Consider the following 23,847-nt stretch of genomic DNA (forward strand, 5'->3'; position numbering starts at 1 on the left):
CTGACAGTCGACTCACCTCTTTCCTCTTCCTCAGATGCAGCGCTGCCCTTTAGCATAAGCAGACTGGTCAAGACTGAACACCTGACGGCAATTGCAGCCGCCGCTGGCTTAAAGCCACCATCGCTTGCCGCGCATGGCGTCGCTCTGCCGGAGGACAACAACAACTCCATCTCGATGCTGAGCAAGAATCATCTGCATCAACAACAGCAACATCAACAACTTCAGCAACAGCCTTCGCAGCGGGCCAAGCTGGAACCCTACCTGAGTGCCAGCGAGCAGCTGCGTCAGTCGCGCTCCCGATCGCGTTCACATTCCCGCAGCGCCTCGCACTGTTCCTCGCAGATCGATATGGACGATGCGGACAGTAGCCACGAGCGTTACTCCCGCCACTCGCGACGTTCGCTGCACTCGCGCTCCCGCTCTCGGTCTCGCTCCCGATCGCGTTCGCATTCGAGCAGCTCGTCCGTGGAGCTGGAGGTGGATTCACCGCCTGGGAGTCCCAGCATTAGTTCGCCCAGTGCCGCCTCGCTTTCTGCCTCCGAGCTGCTGATCACGGCCAACAGCAGCAACAGCAGCACCAAGAAGTCCGATCTCTTCTCAGTCTCTGCCCTGCTGCGACGCGATGAGCCGACGACGCGACGAGCTCGCAGTCCGCCTTTATCCGGTTTGGCTGGTGCCACGAGCTCAGCGTTGGCCCTGCCCACCAATCCGCTGGAGGCGATGCGACAAAGCTACCCGCCCAACTACGATGCCAGCATGTTCCAGCGTCCCATCTTCTCGCCAGCGCTGCCCTTCTTCGCCGCCTTTGCCTTCCACCAGGGACAGCAGCAGCAACAGCAACAACAGCAGTCCGGACTCGGCGCAAGGTAAGTGCAAGGGGAAAGTACACTGAGAGAAAGTTGACAATAGAAAGTTTAAATTGAAATTCGAAATTCGAAATTAAAGCTAATGGCGATTACAATAATATTCCATGATAATTTATTAATTATGCCACAAATAAACAACCAAAATTGAAATTATTCTTAGCACACAAAATTTTATGAACAAATACTACGAAATTTTTGCAAATTATTGTATATTTAAATAATATGGTAATTTTAAAAAGGAAATAATGGATGAAAATGAAAAATGAAATATTGAGAAATCAATTAATTTTAACATTCCTATTAAATAACCAAGAACTTCATTTCCATATTATTTAAAATACGTACAAGTACACTGAGAAAAAGTTGGAAATCGAAAATTTAAATTGAAATTCGAAATTAAAGCTAATGACGATTACAATAATATTTCATGATAATTTAATAATTATGCCAAAGGCAAACAACTAAAATTGAAATTATTCTTAGCACACAAAATTTTATGAACAATTACTAAGAAATTTTTTCCAATTAAATTTAACTATTCCTAATAAATACACCAGAGAAAATAGTAATAAAAATGTAATTTCCATATTATTGAAAATACGTTTCTAGGTAAATTGAATATCGGAAAATATTAAAAAGATTATAGAAATTGTACCAGTAAAGACAACAGTAACAATGCCTAACAACAATGCCTCTCTTAAAATTATTAATTATACCATTATAATATGTGATATTTATTTAAACACTCAGTTGCTTTTCTCTCAGTGTGAGCAGATACCTACTTACAACCTGTGCTAATTAAGCGTCCTTAATTAAGTGCGTAGCTAACCAAAGGCTTTTTCTTCTATCTATTCTCTATCCTCGCTGATGTCTGCAGCTACCATCCGGACTCGCAGGAAAATCTCTTCCGGCTGCGCAACCTGATGGTGCCACTCCAGTCTGCTGGCCAGAATGGCACCACGGCAGCAGCAGCAGCGGCAGCCGCCGCAGCAGCCGCCGCCGTCGGTGTGGGCGTTGGGGTAGGCGTTGGAGTGGGCGTGCCGCCTGGTGGCGGACATTTGGGTTTGCCTCATCCCCCGCATCTGCATTTCCATCACATGGCGGCCAAGTGGCCGGGCCTGCATCAATTCAGCGACCTGTACTCGTGCATGAAGTGCGAGAAGATGTTCTCAACGCCGCACGGACTCGAGGTGCACTCACGTCGCACCCACCACGGGAAGAAGCCCTACGCCTGTGAGCTGTGCAACAAGACCTTTGGCCATGAGGTCAGCCTCAGTCAGCACAGGTATGTAAAGCTCTTAGCCGCAAGCATTTCAACCCAAAGAGAGAGAGTAGTGTTGCATGCTTAATGAGTGTGTCCTGATGTCCTCCTGTACTGCTGTACTGCTGTCCCGGGTCAGGGACACTTTTGTGTTACTTAATTTAACTGCAATGTTGGATTTAGCCTGGCCAAATGTTTGCTTTGTGGTCGTATTTAACATACAGCTCTAGAGAATTCCTTGGCTTGGCTTTAATTACACCAAATAGCCGCCAGCTTTTGTTGTTAGTCCCCTCTCTCTATAGTATTTAGTACTAATGTGTGTTCTCTCCGCTCTCTTCCCCCCTTTTTGCAGAGCCGTGCACAACGTGGAAAAGGTCTTCGAGTGCAAACAGTGCGGCAAACGCTTTAAGCGCTCCAGCACACTCTCCACCCATCTGCTCATTCACAGCGACACGAGGCCTTATCCCTGCAGCTACTGCGGCAAGCGATTCCATCAAAAGAGTGATATGAAGAAGCACACCTACATTCACACCGGTAAGTTGCCATTTACCTTTTAACTTTTAGTATTGCAACGATCCCAACTCGATAAAGCTAAAAGCATTTTATGGGGTTTAAGTTGATAGCAACGATTTTAACTCGAGGATAGGTTTATTGAAAGGAAGTGGATTATTTAGACTATATTTTGGTTGTCCGTTGAATGATTATTAGGAAATTTAATAGAAACGATATGAATTTAAATTATAAGAAGCATTAAACATACGATTTTTAATAAATTTTTTTAGTAGCTTAAATTTTTTCATCTGTAATTCAAGAAGTTCACTGTTGACTCAAAAAAATTTGATATCAATTTGCCGAAATATCAGCGAAAATTCATAAGAAGAACTTTATTTTAAATATTTTTAAAATTTAAGCTGAATATTCTAGGAGTAAACTTGATTTTTATAAAATTTCATTTACATTTCTAAAATTTCACGGGATAAAATAAATTTCTTTTGAATTGAAAAAACTTTTGAAACGTTATTCCAAAAGAGCAGTTGAGTTATCAAACTAGTGTTGACAGTTTTAGGAGGTATCCATTGTATTTAGTATAAATATATTTTTAACATTTTCTAAAAAATAGAATTTTGATTTACACAACGTCGTTGATTGAGAGGCTCCACTGTAGTTGCTTTAAATTCAAGTTTTAAACTTTGTGTAGAGCTGCCACTTAAGCAATATAAACAACGGGATTTAAAGCTCCATTTGTTATTAAAGTCAACAGACGTTATATGAATGGATATATCTGCATACACACACACGCATACACATGCCTAGGCAAAACTGTACATAGCAGAAGAAGAAGAAGATGTGACATTTTTGGCAATATCATCGACTACACAAGAAGAGCAAGTGGGCGCCATTAAAGCGGCGAGCAAACCACGAAAACCAGGCAAAGCCACAGTCACAGTTCCAATTACAGTTTTGCCAGTTGACAGACGGCAGACAGACGAAAGGGAATACGAGAAGGAGGATGAGTGACAGAGGGGGTTAGTGGAATAGTAGTGCAAAAATGGAGCGCTGACGGCGTTGATAGCAAAGCGCGAAACAGCTGAAAAGAGCGACAACTATAAAACGCGTGCTCACTCTCCCAAAAGCCAGTCAAGAGAGTCAGCACCCAACACAGCACACACACACACAGATAGATATACATAGCAGCGAAACATGTAACAGATAAGAGGCAAAAGTGTGGACGCTGCGACTCTATGTACAAAAGCTTGGAGAGGCATTGGAAAGACAACGACAAAAGCAACAAATGCACACACACACACTAACAGAGTGAACATTGCCGAAACGCCTTAACGCGCGAGCGAGTGAGTGAGTGAGGAAGCGCGAGAGCGCATGCAAGAAAGAGCGAGAGCGAGAGTGAGAGCGGACAGAGAAATCACAGCCGACCAATGAAAAATTTAGTCAAGAGATTTTGATTTTCTGTTTTATACGCGCGCACACACACGAATAACAAATACGACGCATACACTGACACGCCGTCAACAGCGATTGCGAGTGTATGTGTGCCTGTGTGTGTGCTTATGTGTGAGTTGCGCATACACCCCTATAACAGCAGCTAGAATAACAACAAAGCTCTGCCAAAAGCAGCAACTGCTCTGCTCTGCTCTCCTCTGCTCTCCTCTGTTCTGTTCTGCGCTGCTGCGTTGCGCTGCGCTGCGACGCCATTATGAAGCGATACCCAAAGCGTAGGCATCGATTTCTACAGTTACTTCGAGTTCCTTGGACTCTCCAATGGCCATTTGTCGTCGTGCCCAACTAATCTATATAAAAATGCAGATATATGGGCAACACTAAAGCTGATAATATTGTATATGAGCAGCAATTGTATTTAAAGCCAATGATTGAAGTCATTCATTCAGCGAGTGATTGATATTATTCTCAGAATATTTCATTATGGAATAATGATAATATTATAATGGAAGAAATCTTTCTTAGAACATCTACTTCTACATTTTACGACATCTTTTCTGATGTAACTTTACGCATAAAAGCTTAAATATCAATTAGAGTGTTTAAATAATTTCTTTAGAATTTATATTTTTAATTATTTATCCTAAACTGTAATATACATATTCTGAGCTTTAAGTTTGTAAAAAGATTATATTGATTTTGTTTTTAAATCCTTTGCACGATATTAAAAAAGATTTCAAATGATACGCCCATAACTTTTCTTGATTTCACTAGCTTTCAAACCAGATTTTATCTGCAATATTTAATAATTTCATGATAACATTATAATATCATTTCATTGTTTTCTTGATTTTCTTTTTGCGAATGTTTCGCATTTCGTTGCCTTGAAATCAGTTTTGCAAATGGCAAGGATAATAACCTCTAATAAGCTGGGCCCCAACACAAGCCACACCCACTCAGCCCACTCAGCTGGCAACCCCGACAGACGTATCCCTTACTCGTATTTAGCACGCGTCTGGCCAAATCAGTGGAAGATGACTCCGCACACACACATACACACATACGCATACTCCCTCACACGCACACACACAGACAGAGAAACAGAGAAAAATATTTCAGACATTTTTATGGCTTGCCGTCTTCGATTTAGGATGTGTGCTGCCCCCCACCCGCTTTGCAACCCCCTTCGAAATCCTCCACCCAGAATTTGCGTTAGTGTTTTGGCTTTAGTCCTGGTTTAACTCTCGTCCGATTTTCAGCTGCATTTTACGACCAGCCTTAATTTCCTCTGCTTTTATGTTTAGTTGTTCGTTTTTCTGCCATTTTCTTAACCTTTTTTTGTTGGTTCGGTTTTATTTTCTGTTGTTTCGTGTCCCGGCGACGTGTTCTTCTATTGCTAGCAATAAGCGAAAGACAGCAGATTTTTCCACATTGATGTGATTTGCCTCAAACATTTTACTCCTCCTTTACTTTCTCTCTCTCTCTTTCACGCTTGTTGTTCTTACGAACATTTTCCACATTCACGTTTGGCTACGTTTTATTTGCGTTTTGTGTTTAGCTCGCATTTTCATTTTTTATTTTCCTGCCTCAGATTTTTTGTTTGTAAATTTATGCGCCATAAAAGCGCAAGCAAATAAATTTTTCATTTGTCTGTGCGTGTGTTTCAATGTGTGTGTGTGTGCGTGTGTGCATTTTCCAGCTTGTTTAATCATTCATGAGTTTTATTTCGATCCACTTTAAATCTGCACTTGCTCTTGGGAATTTGCAGCTCAACAAATCGATAACTTAAAGCCAGCTTAAAGCTTTCGGAAAGTTCATGAATTGAGTTTAAGTTTAAGCTGAATAAAAGCTAATTAGCAAAGTGTTGCCATAAAATAGTTTTCAAGCTAAACGCTAATTTAATTAAATTCACAAATCAAAGCAAAATTAATTCTTATTAAAGAATAAAAACTATTTTACTCGCTCCTAACTAAAATCTGTTGTGCAACTTAAAATCGACTTGCTTAGTTTATGTTGCTGGGTGCGTTTTACGCGGCGTATGCGTCATTTGGTTAGAGTTAAAGATAACAGAACTGGTAAAAGGCAAAACCAAAGCAAAATATAAAACGTGTTGAATTGAAAGGATTTTCTAAGCACACTCAAACACTCACACACACACACACAGTCGCACTTAGGGAAACAGACTGACAGACAGCCAGAGTCGTAAGATATTAGAAGAGTAAAAGAAAGCAGCGCTGAAGCAAGCAAAGATTTAAAAGAATTTCCACAATGTGATGCAATAAAAATCCTTGAAATCTGTACATACGAAAAAGGCAAGCAGCCTCCACTTTCCCCTCTTCCCTAGCCTCTCTCTCACTCTCTCCTTTAGCCCTGCTTAGCTGTAAAAACCAAAAATTTTCATACGCCCAAAGCTCGCACACATAAACAGAAGCCCCGGACTATATATCGCAACTTGGGGAGTTGTGTTTGGATTGTTGTCAGTGTTAGTTAGCGCACAGTGTTGAGCAGCCAAGTAACAGAGACCAAGCAACCAGGCAACAAAGCAACCCAGCAACATCAACAGCATTGCCAGAGGCCGTCGGCCGACGGGATTTGGATTTGGGTCTCGTTAGTGTTCGTTGTGCTCGTTTGCCGTGATAAATAATAAAAGCTGCTCTATAATCTCTGCTCGACTACGTGACGTTATTTGTGCCGATAGTGCACGAACGTGCCCCGAGCAGTGGCGGTCCAAAAAGAAGTTCGTTCGCCTGCCAAGGCGCAATCCCTTCAGCTGCTGTTCGCTCGTCGCCATCCTCGTCGTGGGGCATGCTCCGTGAGGCATGCTCCGACATCGGCTGCAGAGTGCGCTCCAACATCTGAGCGCCATCAGCGTGACTGCTCAATTTTTCTTTTTCTTGTTTTTTTGCTGTTGCTTTACGCTTTTTTGCCTAGAGTTTCCGCATTTTCCGACAGCTCCTACAGCTGTGCCCGCCTCCCTCTGCCTCCCCGCCGGCTGCTTAAGCAAAAGCAGCGCTTTCGACTCATGCCACGGGAGCTAAAGTTGAATCAGAGCACATCCCAACGGTCGAATGTTTCAGAATCACGTCGCTGCAATTCCATTATATACTTACTCCGACTACGTTCTGTCTCCCCCTCCTCCCTCTCAGCCCCAGCCACTCCCCTACACACACTCATACACTTATATATATATAGCATAGTGTGTATATGGTGAGCCAACTGTTGGCTGTCTGTGTGTTTATATGCCAAAGTGCGCGACTGTTATTGTTGCCAGTCTCTCTGCAAGTGAATTTGTGTAAGTGTGTGTGTGTGTTCGAGTGTGTGTGCGTTTGTTTACTTTATATACGAATACATGGCTGCCTTCTTTCCTTCCCTTTCCATCGCCTCTCGCAGTCTCTTCCCTCGCAAAATTAAACTCAACTTAACATTTCGTCGTTATTTTGTTGCCACAGTTTGTCTGCCTGTCTGTATGTGTTTGTGTCGGTCTATATAGGGAAATCTATCGCATTATCTGTGGCAGAGATAAGCGCATATTTCTGTCTGCTACCACTATGGCAACTATCATAAAAAACAGACAGCCTGATCGAATAAAACGTGCCTTTATGCAACTTTACGAATACAAATACAAACACTAAAGTAGATAGACTGCGATTTTTGTTCTGTGCTCGCACTCACGATTTTCACGCAAAATATTGAAGAGATTTTTTTGTATTGAAATTTGATTTTCTTTTCTTTCTTAAAATATTTTCAATTTAAGTTTTTACGAGAACAATTGAAATACATTAGAAAACATTTTAAACTTTTCTTTTAAAGTAATAAGTTAATTAATAAAAGAGTCAGAAATATCAAAAAAACATAAATAAACAAATTTCAAAATATCGATTATAGAATGATTATAATATAAAACCTGTATTTGAAGTTACTTGTAATATAACTTTTCTACTAATAAGTGCTTTTTATATTTGTACGGAATAGTAAAGAAAAAATCCGCAAGTTTGTATTATATAAACACAAAGTCGTGTGGATATTCCACGCGAATCTCTGTAGAGCAGACGTCATGTTCAACTGCCTTATGTCAGCTTTGATAACTGCGAATCAAATCAAATCTCGAATGAAAATTTGATAGCACTTGGCGCCGACGAGCCACAGCAAAAGCAACAAAAAATAATCGTAATAAAAAAAGTTAAATTAGGACGAGAGGCAAAACAACAAAAAAAGAAGAAAGAGGAAATAATAACAGAGAGCAAATCTCTAATGAAAAATTTAAGCGAATGAAAATGTGCTATAAATGAAATATAAAAGCAAAGTAGCAGCAGAAGAGGGCGGCAAGGGAATCTGAAGTGGAAACGCTTTAAAAACCTGGCAGAACAAGAGAACAAATTCTTTTAGCATTTGGAGCATTTTTATGTGGTTGCCTTTAAGTGCAAAACCACAAAACACCACACAGATGAACCAAAAAGTTGAAATTTAAAAACTGAGCCAAGTGGGGAGCAGAAGGGGAGCAGGAGGGGAGCAGGAGGGGAGCAGAAGGGGAGCAGGATGTAGCTGTGGTTAGCTGAGGCGACGCCATTGCTGAGCAGCTGACGATGGAGAGCACGAAGGGGGAAGGTTGTCGTGACTCAGAGTTCAGACACTTTTTTTGGGGGTTGACGGGCGACTTGTTGTTGTGAGCATGTGTGTGTGTGGGGAGAGAGGAAGAGGGGGGCTGCCATGAAAGCAAAGCTGTCTCGTTTCAGCCTAAAATGGCGCGCACTGCTTGCAAATTTTGCCAAGGAGCAAGGACAATAAATGCAAAGTGCAAAATGCAAAATGCAAAACGCTTTTATCGATTTCAACTCTCTTTGTCTGTCTCTTTTTCTGTACTAACTCTGACTTGTTCTCCTTCTCTGTTTTTTGCAGGCGAGAAACCACACAAGTGCCAGGTGTGCGGCAAGGCCTTTAGTCAGAGCTCCAACCTGATCACACACTCCCGCAAGCACACCGGCTACAAGCCCTTCTCCTGCAAGCTCTGCCACAAGTCCTTCCAGCGCAAGGTGGACCTGCGTCGCCACAAGGAGACCCAGCACACGGATCTCCGTGTCCACCTCGGCAAGGTGGACTTCATGTCTGCCGCCGCCGCCGCAGCAGCTGCTGCCGAGCTGAGTGGAGCACCGGGTGGCATGGTGCAAGGTCTGTCCGCTGGCAATGCGGCAACAGCAGCGCAGTCGACGGCAGCCCAAGCGCAGCAGGCTGCGACGCCAGTGAATCCTCTGCAGAAAGTATCACTGCTGGCATAACAAGCCTCCTCCACTTCCCTCTCCTCCACAGTCGCCTCCTCTCGGACTCCATGTGCAATAGCAGTCGGGTCGGATCATCGCACTGCATTTCCATTTGCCGCCTCACGTTGAAGCTGAAACTGAAGCTGAAACTGCAATTGAAATTGAAATTAAAGTTAATGCAATTTGAATAGATTAAGCCGAACATTTCCATTGTTGCCAAAAAAATAGCATAAAAAAGAAAACTCAGCAAAAAATGCAAAAATCTTCAAAAGAAAAATATACTACACATCATAGGAAATACCAAAGACAAATATTAACCAAAACAAATAATATTACCAAAACTTAAGAAAATTCCCAAAAATTCTCAGCGCACACAAAAAAATAAGCATACATACATAAATGAAAACCAAGTGAAAAGTGAATTTGTTTAAATGTAAATTATATAGTAATTAATTAATCGTATGTGTGTGTGCGTGTGCGTGTTTTTTGTATGATTGTATTTCTATTAAACACATAATTAGTAACTGCTAAGATGCTAACACATTCAAGATATCACTCTCTCTATATATAATATATATAATAAATCCGCAACATCAAATCAAAATCGAAACCCTGAATCGTGCGTGTTCTAATTGTAAATGTAATTAAATATTATAATAAAAAAAAGAAGAATAAAAAAACAAAAATGAGAATGAACAGTTCCAAGTTTTCGCTTCTAGATAGTTGTGAAATTTTAAACGGTGTACTATGCAAATATTTTGATATTATATCATTCCAATGAATTTAGTCTAATTAATAAATTTTTAACTTATTTATACATATGTGTATGTATGTAAAAACCAAACCAAAACAAAATCAATTGCTAAATAAATATATATTTTCATTTTAATGTTCAACAAATAACAAAAATAATAATTATATATGAAAAGCAAACAAAAAAAAAAAACATCTAACATATGTACATTTTAAGTATTTTTATGTTTTCCAATAAATTAAATTTATTAAGCAATTAAAACATTAAAAAAAAATAAAGCTGCAGTTTTTATTGAATTTATTGATTTATTTATTTCAGGGAAAAATCAAAATGGAAATGTACTAGATAATCAAGGAAAAATTCATACATTTGAGTTTCCTAAGAATAGAAATTTCTGAATTATGTTTTTAATTTTTTTTATTCTTATAAAATATAATATGCTTAAGGGACAAAATATTTGTTATATACAATTTTTTATCGATTCTATTTTGAATTTTGAAAGCTGTTAAGTAGACAAGGAAAATGGGATTAAAATCATTCGATATGGAAGTGAAAATGTCAGTGTTTGCCTTAGAAATAAACAGGAGTCCTTTCTTCATAAAGTCAGAAAGAAGGATACGATGGAAAGAAGGAGGTATGACACCTGCCCAGAGTTGGGTGACAGGACAGCGAATTGTGAATTGAAAAGCAAATCGAAAAGTCGCAAATGTCGAATGCGGATGGCGAATGTTGAATGCTGAATGCGAATACTCGTTGAATATGCAAACTCGTGTGAGTGCACATATGATTAAAGAGTCATAAGTGAGGGGGAAGTGAAGGTGAATGGTGAATAGTGAATAGCGAATGGCGAATGGCGAATGTCTTTGGTATTCCCCAATGTGTCCAGCGAAGGATGATATCGAATATCACGTACGAGACAAGGGTAAGTGTTGGCCCCGTGTCGCAAAAGCGTTCTAAACAAATTTTGACAATAAAAAAATATATAATAATCATGCTGCATGCAGACAAGATGCCACATAACGTGAGTGTGAGTGTGAGTGCGAGTGTTTGAATTTGTATTCCCAAGTCTGCCATTTGAAGTAGCAACTTGTCTACTTTGCAAATGGAGTCCGAAAGGCGAAAGCAATTTCATCAATAAAAAATATTTGTCTACCTTTTCATTTCATGCACATTTTCCCAGTTTTCGATTAGAGCGAAACTGTGTGTGTGTGTGGGAAAAACTACTCGTATTCATATAGTATGAATTCATATGAATATGTAAACCAGCAGCATCTCAAGTACTCAAACTTGATGGATTTATGTCGACATGTCACTCACACAGAGAGAGAGAGATCAACTCATTACAGTCGTAATAATAATCATAAATAAAAACTGGTAATAAAAATTAACAATAGCTGCTGAAGTGAAGCAAATCGAACGTTAATTTATGCAATGATCGATAACATCCTGCGATTTGATGATCAGCAAACGGTTCGCCGATCACCCACAAAGCAAAGCCCAATGAGTGGCGAGTTGTGTGTTTAGGTGATCGTAAAACATATTGATCAATCAATCTTAAACGATGCCAACTCATAAACAGAAATCAGCAACTTCCTGCCCATCGAGTACATCGAACCTCACCATTGGCGATCTATAAGATCCACATTATTGGATACGAAAGTTCCCGTTGGAAGATGCGGGCTCTTTGAACGAATTAAGCGCAATTAGCGAAGGTAGGGGATTGGCGTAGGGGCTTCGGGTTGCACTTAAACTTATATATAGTAAATACTGCCTAGCAGGATCAATGATCAATGCGGAACCTCGACACGCAACTTGCATGATTTAAGGTCATTTCATTGGGTTATTTTTCTCAAGTCATTCCAGCACACACAGACAGACATCTGTGCGTTCTTAATGCGAATTTATTGCCGCCTTCATTATGATCATTAGACATGAAGATCATCTTGCCAAGAGAGATGACTAAAGACTTTTCAACAACTTTCGGCACCCCTTTTTTTCGGTGGAAAATTCTGCTGGCAGCGGATTTCAAGGGAACACAGATAAGACAATGTATCTTAATTGCATTTTATTGTCTCAAATAAGTGTTAATAATTCCCTAAATTATATATCAAGGTATCTCACGGAATGAGAATGTGCGTCGTAAATTAAATTAAAATTTGATAAAATGGGAAATAATAGATAATTGTGTAAAAGAAGTTTTAAAAGTTATTTCTTTTGGTTTTTATGATTTCATTTAAGTAAATATAATATTATGTTAATGTTAATGTTAAAGCATTCATTGAATTAAATGTGCTTCAAATTGATTTTCAAGAACTTTGGATAACATGGATTAACTTTCAATACAACTTGATTGAATGTTGACCTTCAGCTATATCCTTTAATGCTTTCGATTTGCAGTATTCAATTCACTGTAATGGCCCCATACGTATCCTGAATTTAATTCAGGGATTTTTAGTGCCTCACTCGATGTGGCAACATCGCAGTTGTGACACATTCGGGCGGCACTTAATGACAATTGCATTTTTATTACACAAACAGTCGACGAAATGTTTATTAATGGCCCAAACATAAAGGCATCATGACCTCTCTCAGCTGCAGCTTAAATTGATTTCGCTACATGTATCTGTATCTGCAGATATACTCTGCAGCAATGTGTATCTGTAACTGTATCTGTATCTGTTTGTGTTGTTACAATGCATACGCTGCACCTGCTGACAATTTCAAGTGCAAGTGAAAGAATAACACGCACAACTGGGGAGATTTGGTCACCCTTAGCCTCAGTCTCAGCCTCCGTCACCCCCTCTGCGCATAACCACAGCGAACCGCAATAGTAATTTACGGATGCGCAACATCAGGCTGTTTCCCAAACTAATCGCACGCTCAGCGACAAAGCAATACAAAGTGTCAACCACTCGCTGGTGGTTGTTGTTCTCTTTTGCCATTGCCATTGTTGTTATTGCTACTGTTGCTCAACTTGTTTGTTTGGTGGTTCAAACAGAACTCAAGCCTACGGCCGCTTGTTGCCAATTGAACATCTCAATTGTTGCAATACTCGAACTCGCCTCACAATGTTGCCCGGAGTCGTGCTGCGTGATTACACAAGAACAAAGTGGCAGTAGTTCAGTTTGCTCGCGGATTCAGCAATCCCACTGGACTAATTCAAGTGTAACCCCTTGTTAGCCCAGCTTTATCTTTCTCTCTCGCTCTTGTAGCCCGCACCCTGTCCCGTATATTGTCTTGCTTCCCTTGCCCCCTGCGGCTGCGGAAAGCGCAATGCCTGAAAATTGAGCAGTTAAATATTTTGGTGTCATAAGTCGGCATTAGGTGCCCCCTCCCCTCCCCCTTCATCGCCACCACCTCACTCCCTCAAACTGAAATTGAGTCATTTGATGCAGTCTGAAAATTGATTCCTTCTCCCCAGATTTACTCTTCATTAGAATCCTTTTGAATTCCTTTATGGAAAATGGGTGAATAATCTTTCATTTTTGTATATTAAAATATTATATAAGTCATCATTTATTAAAATAGCATTTAATGTAGCATTACCTATAAAAAATTATAAAATTATACACTCAGTTTTCTATAAAGATATTCAATGTTGTATTGTTGTAGATATACAAAATGTTGTATTTATTTTTTAAGAAAAGTGGGAGAATAACTTTTTTTTTGTATTTAAAATTTGTCATTATTTTTATTAATGGCCTTTAATGTATTGTAATATACAACATTATGAAATTAAACACTCCACTTTCTACAAAAGTATACATAAACATGTTTATATACTTATATTTTTATTTAATATATGATTTCTTTAAGACTACCTTACTTAGTTACTACACTTGAATATATTCTATTGACTTTAATATCGTTATTTTAAAGAGAAAAAGCTCACTAAGTATTAAGTGGTTAATTTACATATTTTGTTGTCAAATCACATGTCATTAATTTTTTGTAATATTTGCTAGATAATATTGCAGCACTTGACCAAGACTTATTAACTGTAATTTAGTGGAGGCTGAAGTCATATATATTGCAGGCTTTAATTAAAAAAGTGAATTAATTTAGTATTCGTGATTTATTCGCCTCTTGATTTGCGTCCTGCGTCCGATGAGTTATTGCCGTAAATCACGTAGTAGGTAAAAGCCCGTTGGAGGCAGACAAAACTATGAATAAAAGACAAACCAAGGAGTGGGCAGAAGAAGAAGCATGTCCAGGACAAGGATGAGCACTGCTGCTGCTGATGCTCAGGCTGAGGCTGAGGCTGCGAACCTGTTTATTAGTCCTCTAATGCACAATAATGCTTAGTGCCAAGGGTAGGAAATTACTCGGCTCCTCGGGGGAATACTTATCGTGCTGGCAGCCAAATGTGACCTCTGTGCCACTGTCATAGTCACAGCAATGCCAACAGCAACAGCCACAGCCTACACTGCTTATTCTCTTTCTCTGTTGTCTTCTGTGTTTTATTCTAGTCTGATATTGAATTACGAGACACGTCTCGACTTTCAGGCGGTGGACCAGGCCAGAGATCCTGTGCCATCCATTGAAGTTAATTTGTGCCTCGACGCTCGCAATTGGCGCTGACATTTTTCCATAAAGCGAATCGCATAAATCACATTTGCCCATTGCCAGAGCAATCAGTTCACTTTTATTCTGACTCACTCACAACTCGCTGTCTGGATTTGGATTTTGTTGGACGAATTGAAAGTGTTGCTGAAATATGAAGCACCCAATGAGATTAGAGACCAAAACTCTGCTCATATTATCACAAATGTCCACAATTTGCCACAAAATACAAACACATGCCACCTCCAACTCCGTTTCAAACTCAATTTCCATTTGAGAAGTGGCCTCATCATATTACTAATCATATTTGCGGTTTTACAATTGACCACCTTCATAGGGTAGCATCACATAACATAAGAGTACAAAGATTTGATAAAAGAACATTGCTAAAATATGACAAATGAAAGTAAAGTAAAGAATACGAACAAATTATAATGTAGGATAAATAAAGAAGATATATTTTTATTGATGATTTTACTCTTTTTCGGTATAGGTTTCCTTTACTATTTATGAAATAAAAGGTTATTTTTCGGTATTCCTTTCCTCTACTATTTTTGAAATAGCTTTACAGCTAAATAATTTTAATAATAGGTTTTTAAACAAACACTACTATAAATTTAACATACAACTCCAATTGAGCATTCGTATTTGGGATCTTTAAGAATAACCCTTTCATAAAATAACAAACTTTGTTGATTAATTTTACATGCACGTTTTTCCTACTTCCCACATGACAGTGCAAAATTTTATTGTCTATTTATTTTTTTCTCTTTTTAGAATTAGAAGTGTGTTTGGTGCGCACAACAAAATCTCAATCTCGTTGATTTCGCTGATGGGTTGAACAAGTGAATGGCAAGTGCCTTCCATTAACGGCGTTACGCCAGCCAGAAATCAAACAAAGTCATAAAAATTTGACACTCGCAAAGCTTCCCACAAAATCCGCACGCGTCAAGTGCCAGTCCCTGTCCCTGTCCATGACCAGTACCACACCCTGTGCCTACACAAGTGCAATCGGATATTGGTGCAACCGCGTGGCTGCTGCCTCTTCCACTTGCCACTTGCCTCTTCCCACTTGCCTCTTCCCACTTGCCAGTTACCAGTTGTCTCCGGTGGTGGCTGGTTGTATGCGATGGGGTGGTCCGTTGATAACCGGACGATTGCAGGGCATATTGGTGTGGATGCGTAGATGCGTGGATGCGAATATGGTTATGGATATTGGAAGGGGTCAACCAGCACAGGAGCTAATCAAAGTGCGTCGCTGGTCACGTGGCGCGAACAAAAAGCCAAAGCGAGTACCAAAAAGATTCCCATGAAAATGATGGCAATGATTTTTTCTCTCTCTCTCACTCTCTTGCTACTCAACTATTATTTTGATTATGATTATGATTAGTTATGATTATTTTTGAGCAAGTGCAGTCAGTTTCCAGTTCTCAGGCTAAATGCCGATGAGATTTCGACAACATTCCTTTGGGATTTGTCCCTGCAAATTGGCAAGGGTTTCTGTTATGTGAATTGTCATTCGCATTTGCTCGTTGCCAATTAAATATAAACTTGAATGTGTTTCTGTGCTCGACTCTAACCGAATTTGGTGTCATAATTTGCCCAAAATTTAATTAAAACTATTCACAATTCAAATTAATGCTTTGCGGCTCGACAAACTTTAAATGTTCCCCAGCGAGCATATTCACAAAGTTTTTACCTAATTGCTTTAAATTAGTTGTTAGTGTCCGTTCAGGCCACTTGCTTCTTGCTATTCTTCTTCTTCTACTTCCACCAATGCCGTGTAACCACAAGCTAAACAAACTTTAAGTGCTCGGCCACAGACGAAAAGTTGTCAACCGAAAACAAACCATTAAGTGGGTCCAAAACACTCGACACGACTCGGCGCAGAGCTCCTTAAATTAGCATCTGGGTTTGGGCCTGTAAAGTCTGCTCTCGAATCCCATGTCATATTGTCAAGTGTTTATCGCTATCGTTGTCTTCTCTCTCTCGACTGAGCTGCAACCCTTAAATCCATTCGCTATAATGAGTAAAATTTTAAGTTATGTTTAAATATTAGCCAAACTTGCTAGCGATTTTTTAATATTTTGAATAATTTTCTGTTTACCTTATGGTTTGACTATTTAATAATTTAATTTGAATAAGATATCACCTTTATTTAAATATGTATTGCATACATATTATTTGTACACAAAGAGAAATAATCTAGATTGAAAAGCAGATTTGTAATTTTAATTTAACATTTTTTCGATTTTTATGTTGAAAAAAAATCTGAAATCATGGCTTGTATGCTTAATTTTCATTTTAAGAAGTTATGATTAAAATCTTTCTTGAAGAATATTTTATTCTACATTGAACAGATAATTTCAAATGTGATTTTAGCACTTTTTTCTGTGTACTTGACTTTGTATTTAAGATTAAGGTCTGACTAAAGGTTAGGACTTTTCATTCATATTATTGACTTTTCTAAATAAAATAACTAATTAGTCCGATATAACATAATTGAATTCTTGTCAGTGTTTAATACAATTTTAATAAAGTAAGTAAAGTAGTTATTTTAATATTCGTATATTTATTTATATTTAATCACTCCTTACCATACCTGTCTATTTAATAAGTCAATATTTAACACTAATCTCTCACATGTATTCATTCAAGTATAGCCTCCTCAGTTTACGTGCATTACTCAACAACTGCTCTACTCAATTGCTCAAAGTCGTCTCTATCTGCAGACAACTTGGCAGGTGAAACTCTCAGTTTACAGGACTGGGAGGCATTTAGAGACAAGTACAGAGGTGAATGGGGTGTAAAACTAATCCTAGTTGAAATCAATGTTAAATAAATTATGCTCAACTATTTAGCAATAAATTAATCTTCATAAATCACAAATCAACAACAACGACAACATGCAAAGCAGGGGGAATGCAAGTGAGGATTGAGTTGAGGTACAACACCTTTGGAGGAGGTTGTGCCCCAAAGACTACATTAAATTAGAAACGAGGCGTCGTCAAGATTCCGTATAATGACAAAAGCAATTAATTTTGTGCCCATCCAAATGCCATTCACGGTGTGCGAAAGGTGTGAATTACACACACACACACACACACACACACACACACATTCACTCACATTACACCCCTTTGCAATTCCCTTCTCTGATTACGTTCACAAATCGCTACAAGCACAAGCTTGCAGCAGCCATATCAATGCCAGAGAGTCCCCCAGCTCCATCTCTCATCCCTCTCCCCTCTCACCGCTCCTTCTGCTGCTCTCTGCATGCAGGCAACACACAATCAAAATTCCAGAGCATGTCTATGGCCAGGTTGTTAGCTGTAAGCTCCAGAAAAGCGCCTCCCCAAGCTTTGCAATTAATTATGCGAATCTGACGAATCTTCCTAAAGCGAACAACTCTTCGACTTGGCTAACACACAGACACACACTCACACACACTCATACACGCTCACAATGAATGCTGTTTGCTGTCAACTGGCTGGCATCATGATTTACATGGAAGCTCGAACAAATATTCGCAAGGGGTGAGGCGAGATGTGAAAGTTCAAATGTGTGTTCCTTCCTCCCAAAATTGGGGGGTAGAAAGGCCTCAAGTTGAGGTTGAGGTTGAGCTTAGGGCTTTGTGAGTGCGAGGGGGGAGTAAATGCAAATTTAAAGGCGTGAATAAGCCAAGGCAGACTCTAATTGTAGACAACCCCCGTAATTATCCGCAATGGAAATGCCATTAATGGAATTAAGGGATTCGAGACGACGACGACAGCCTCAACTACATGTAGTATTTAGGCCCAAAACGTATGCGCATATTTCGTCGGAAGTTTGCAAGATTTTTAAGAATCCAATAGACATTTTGGAGTAGTCCGCATATTTTCGGTAGGTTGCTGACAGCTTTCTTCGAGCTAAATTGTTAATTGATTTAGTGCGGAATTAGTTTAAATAATAGCAAGCAATTATTCAATAAGAAAACACAATGTTTTTGCAATAAAATCAGCAGCGTTGACTTTTGGATAAGACACAAATAACCAAGTAAACAAATAATACAAAATTTAACGTCAAGAATATGAATTCGCAATACCCTTTATATTGTTAGCATAGTACCTTGAGAATAGCTTCAAAATTGTTTAAAGAGAAAGCAAAGTATCTGAAATTAATTTAGTTTATTAAAACTAAAACTATTATTATTACATATGTCGTAATCTTATCCTTCTATTGTCTTATTAGTTTATGAATTCTATTCAATTAATTTGCTTTTTATTTATTTTATTTTTTTTGTTATTATAACAACGTGCAGCTTAAATTTAATATAATCATTGTTTTTAAAATGTGCAAAAGTAGCTTAAAACTCAATCAAATAAGCTGCAATTGCGATTCATCTTAGTAACATATTTCTGTATAATTTTCAAAGTTTCTTTTTTATATAACTTTTAAGTAACTATTGAAATAAATAACTCTACTACTACTTCTACTTTCATATATTTTAATTATTCAAATCGATTCGAGTTTTAAACTTAATCTTTATATACAATTTTCAAACTCTCTTCAAATCGTACTACTATCATTTATTATATAAAATATCACTTATTTAAGCTTTGAACCTAACTTCCCACCCTGCTGTCCTACTTACAGGGTACAACGACTTAAGATTTCGAGCTGTTCAATTGATCAGATTGTGGTCGACCTAAGGGAATGAACTAAAGCAAGATTACAAAGTCTTGCATCTCATTGCATGCTAGGTGAATGTCTGTTGTAAATGTAATTGACACAAGGTTGTCAACTGCATTTGTTTTGCAACATGTTTATGTTGTGTATCTTGGGGCAGTCTACAATCAAATACTGAGCAGGGACTTATGCAAATGCAGCCAACTCTGAGTACGAGTAGTCTTAGTAAATTGAAAACAAAACATTAAGAATTATGCCTAAATGGATTGCATTTTGCCTCAGATCCGGAGCCATCTGGATACGACACTTACATGGCAATTGAAATTAAAATTGAAAATTGCATTCGAAACAGCAATGGGCAAAAGGGAAACATCTAGTTTATGTTTGTGTTTTCGTTTACGTTTTGTTGTCAGTACACAGATTTCCAATTGTAAGCACAAATATGCGCATGAAAATTATGAAAACTGCCTCTTGTGACTTATAGTGCCATCAATTGTTGTGTGTGTGGCAGACACTTGAAAGTGGGCTCCTCCTGTGGCAGCAAATTGCTTTACAATTTACGCACCTGCAAAACTTTTAATTGAAAAACCAAACCAGTCAAGCAGCAGTAGGCAAAACCTCACACATTCCATTCCAATCAACTGGTTCCGTTCTTCTGAAGTCTGGCATTTAATTTATGACGCACAATTAAAAGCAAGGATTTGGAACGAGGCATTTTTAGGGACACTGAATTTCAGATTGGCCGCAGTTAGGATTCGTTAACTTTTATAAACATTTTATTTAATTAATTTAACTAGCAGTTGAACTCAACTAAATGATACTATCTAGTTATCATTACTCAGAAAATTTATTAGTTTAAAAGTAATATAGAAAGTTTATTAAGTTGTCTCTCTCTCTATCTCGCCTGTTCAAAAATAGTATATACATATTTCTGTAACTATACATAACTTTTCAATCCGTATTCAAATAGTTAGTTCTGACTCATAGACGGAAATATCTATCTTTTAATTCCCACCGAGTAAGTAGCCAATTATTGTCATAGTTGTTTTTTTTTACCAGCATAAGCGTAACTAGATACTACTTCTTATATAAGTATGTATTTGCTATAGAAGTGTGATTGCCTCATCGCAGTGTCCTTGTGCTGGGAATATTACTTGATTGTTTGCTTGTCTGATTGACAATCGCCCCTTCGTCACTCCCTTTGAGTGGTCTCGGGTCTCACCTTAACACCATCTAGGGGCCAATTTCCCAGGGTCAGGGAACAACGAACAGCGAACAGTTGCCTTGTTGCTGGTGGTGGCGGCTTCGTTTTTTCTCTCTCCGTTTTTTATTCATTCCATTCAATCAATTAAGTCATCAGCTTTGGTGTTTTGTATTGTTTTCCATGCAAGTTCCATTATGAAGGTTCCACACTTTGGTTGGTGGTGGAACCTTATTGACTTCCCACTGATAATCGACCGATTGTCACACATTATCTTGTAACTTCCCATCGCAATTCTTCTTGTTGTTTTGGGTGTCTTTTTTTTGTGTGTTGTGTTTCGTGTATTTATCAGCACGTGGCGATACTCCTCAGTTTCTGAGTCTGTTGTCTGGGCGCCTTTAGGAAACTTTAGCCTGGCTAAGCACTTAATTAAGACGAAATGCCGCTGTTTTATTATTAGTACAGTAAATACTCCATAAATTCACTAATGAAAACACTTAATGACACACGTCGCACAAAAAACAATGCGGGAATTCAATTTTCATATTTACTTGGCCAAACTCAAGGGGAGATTTTTATAATTCAAATACTTATGCAACTGTGTGGGATCGTTGTTATGTCTGATAGTCACCTATAACATTAGATGAATTTATATTTATGACTGATTACAGTTCAATTCTGTTGATTAGCTATATAAACACAAGGAGGAGACAGAGTTTGTTTAAGGAATTAAGCTGCAGACGGGATTACAAGGGCAAGAGAATTTCCCTAAAACAGAAATATATATTAAATAATGTCAATTTCTTCCCTACCTGTATTAGGTTCTTTATAAACTATTCTTTTTTCCATATTTATAAAATATTGAGGCTACATAAAATGAAGAATTCTTTTTTTGGACATTTTATAAATATTAAAGTTATTTGGGAATACTCTTAAAAGTCAAAGTTTGAAGTAAATGTTGATTGTAATCAATTGACAGACAGAAAGCAGCCGCAATGAATAAAGTGAATAAGTTGAATAAACAGTGAGCAAGTAGAATAGTATCAACCACTTTATGGTTCGCAGAATTTGAAGCCACCATAATCAGCCAGCAGGCAGTTCCAGACTCGGAGCTGACCCGAGGCACACTCGTATATCATTGGAATGAAAGCAACATATGTCCACAAAGTGGTAGCTACACTTCGAGGGAGATGCGAGGTGTGAGTTCTGAGGAGGTAGAGGTGGAGGAGGGGGAGTGAGTGTAATATTTTGATCAAGCGTATGTGTAAGAGTCACCATGGAACAAATCGAGGCTCGTTAATAGAAAACAATTACCAACAGCAAAAAGAAGCCGCGAGGGTTAAACAGACCGAAGTAAAATTGTAGTTGTAGTTTAGTTTTTTTTTTTTTGGGTCACGCAAGAGGACAACTGGAATTGAATGTGGCTCACGTATTTGCTAATATGTGAAATGAAAAGTCGAGTTTTAAATCATTTATCTTGTTTTTCCATTACTCTGCCGCTGGTTGGTTGGGCAGCAAAAAAAATGACAGAGGCACGAGAAGAAATGATGCCGCTAAATGAAATTGGCAAGAGTCGAGCATGTTCTGAATGCCAAATGAGCTGTGTGACAGTGACACCAACAAAGCAACAAACCCATGCAAAGACACGCCGACTGACGGATAAACTGTTAACCCTTTGACACCCCAAATGACAAACACACCCATTCCATTTACATCCTTATTCAAATTGCCGACTTGCGCTTCCGTTTTTGAGTGTACTTTTCGCATTTTTAACTTAAAATTGCGGCCATGATTAATTCACACACTTGGGACAACCGCCACCCAGAAATGACCGTTAACTACTTATCCTAACTCCTTCACTTGTTCTCATTTCTTTTTTCCCTTTCTACTTGACAAATTGTAGACAGTTTTCAAATTAAAAAACGACCTTTTTCTGGAAATTAACAAACAACTTTGTAAATGAGTTGAAATTAGATACTGCAATAGCAATTGCAATTTCAAAGTCCATTTCCATTTCACTTTCAATTTGCTAATTGACAATTTTTTAAATATTTTGTAAAACGACATCTGAGCCTTAAAAGTCATATATCATTTTGTGTGTTGCACGTGTCGCAGTCAAAAATTGCATTGATTGATGTTCCAGCATTTTTGCAATTGCAAATCAATCAACTTTTGCAAATATCAATTTCGCATCAATTTCGCGATATTTTTTCGTGGCCTACTTTTTAGAGCAAACAGTTTAAATTTCATATTTCAGATAAAGTTAAATTTCAATTTCTATTATTAGAATTGATTTTCTACACATGAGGAAAACTCAATATAATTTGTAAAATATGTATATCTAAAGTAATTATCTATTTCGGTGATTCGATGAATTCTATCATATCCTATGAAGGTTCGTTAGTCAATACGATTACTCATAATTCTTCCGCTTCTCGTAACTAATTTGCAGCGATTAGAATATGAATCGCATTAAATGGGAAACGATATAGCTGAGCAAAGAACGACAAGCTCTAGACGCGAAAGGAAAACCAGGAATGTTGAAAGTATAAAAATGATAAATGAGTGCGATTATATGCTTATTACCTTCAAATTAATATTGTGGCCGTAATCAGCTTGGCGCCGCACCCAGGTGAAAGCCCAGCAACAGCGTTGGGTCAACGATTTATTGGCTAAAAGTGAATTACTAGTCAACGGGCCATGAAGTATGAGTGCTTGAGAGCTTCGTACCGAAAATCAAACACAATCAAGCGAATTGGGTACAGTTCGCGTTACGGCGCCACTCCCACCCAGCTGACAGGCTGGTCAGCTCCTGTTGACCAGTTGGTTAAAAATAATTCAAGCGTTTCAGGTTTCGTGTTTTGCCAATGACAACGTAGCGACACCCAAGTACACACATACCATGCACTCTTAGATATTATGACCAAACGGGTAAACATCGTTTGTCAAGAGTTTTGACTGCTCGACCTGGTCGCATCTCCCTTGGGGGAACGGAGGGCGTCTCTGGAAATAACCGGCTACAAAATATTTGTTGACATTCCGCAGGAAATTACCATAATTAGTTGATTCGAAATAGACCAAGTTGAACCAACAGGAACTGCAATCGCCTCTGTTTAATCAGCCCAGGAGGTGTCCAGGTCACGGGCGTCGATGTCAACATAATGCGGAACGGCACTGCCCACAGCTAAAAGGATAATAATTAGAGCATATGTACGGATTGTGTGCAAATATTGACTCTCATTCCGCCTCCACAGCACACACTTTAGTTCCTTACATACGAATGTGCACATGCAAACTGAAATTAATCAGTTTGGTTTCAATAT

General features: G+C 38.6%; 1 protein-coding gene across 2 annotated transcripts in view; it reads left to right on the forward strand.

Annotated features, from left to right (window-relative positions):
• Positions 1–10,004, forward strand: part of LOC117565395 (zinc finger protein 92 homolog) — a 30,844-nt gene extending 20,840 nt beyond the window's left edge. For both annotated transcript variants that reach the window (XM_052002536.1, XM_034244477.2), the window contains 4 exons: positions 35–866; positions 1,744–2,151; positions 2,480–2,661; positions 8,980–10,004. In XM_052002536.1, the coding sequence (XP_051858496.1) occupies positions 175–866; positions 1,744–2,151; positions 2,480–2,661; positions 8,980–9,356 (1,659 nt within the window). In that variant the 5' untranslated portion in view covers positions 35–174 and the 3' untranslated portion in view covers positions 9,357–10,004. The remainder of the gene's footprint in view (positions 1–34; positions 867–1,743; positions 2,152–2,479; positions 2,662–8,979) is intronic.
• The last annotated feature ends 13,843 nt before the right edge of the window (positions 10,005–23,847 follow it).

The sequence above is a fragment of the Drosophila albomicans genome, chromosome 2L (assembly GCF_009650485.2).
Source record: "Drosophila albomicans strain 15112-1751.03 chromosome 2L, ASM965048v2, whole genome shotgun sequence".
In the NCBI taxonomy this organism is placed as follows: Eukaryota; Metazoa; Arthropoda; class Insecta; order Diptera; family Drosophilidae; genus Drosophila; species Drosophila albomicans.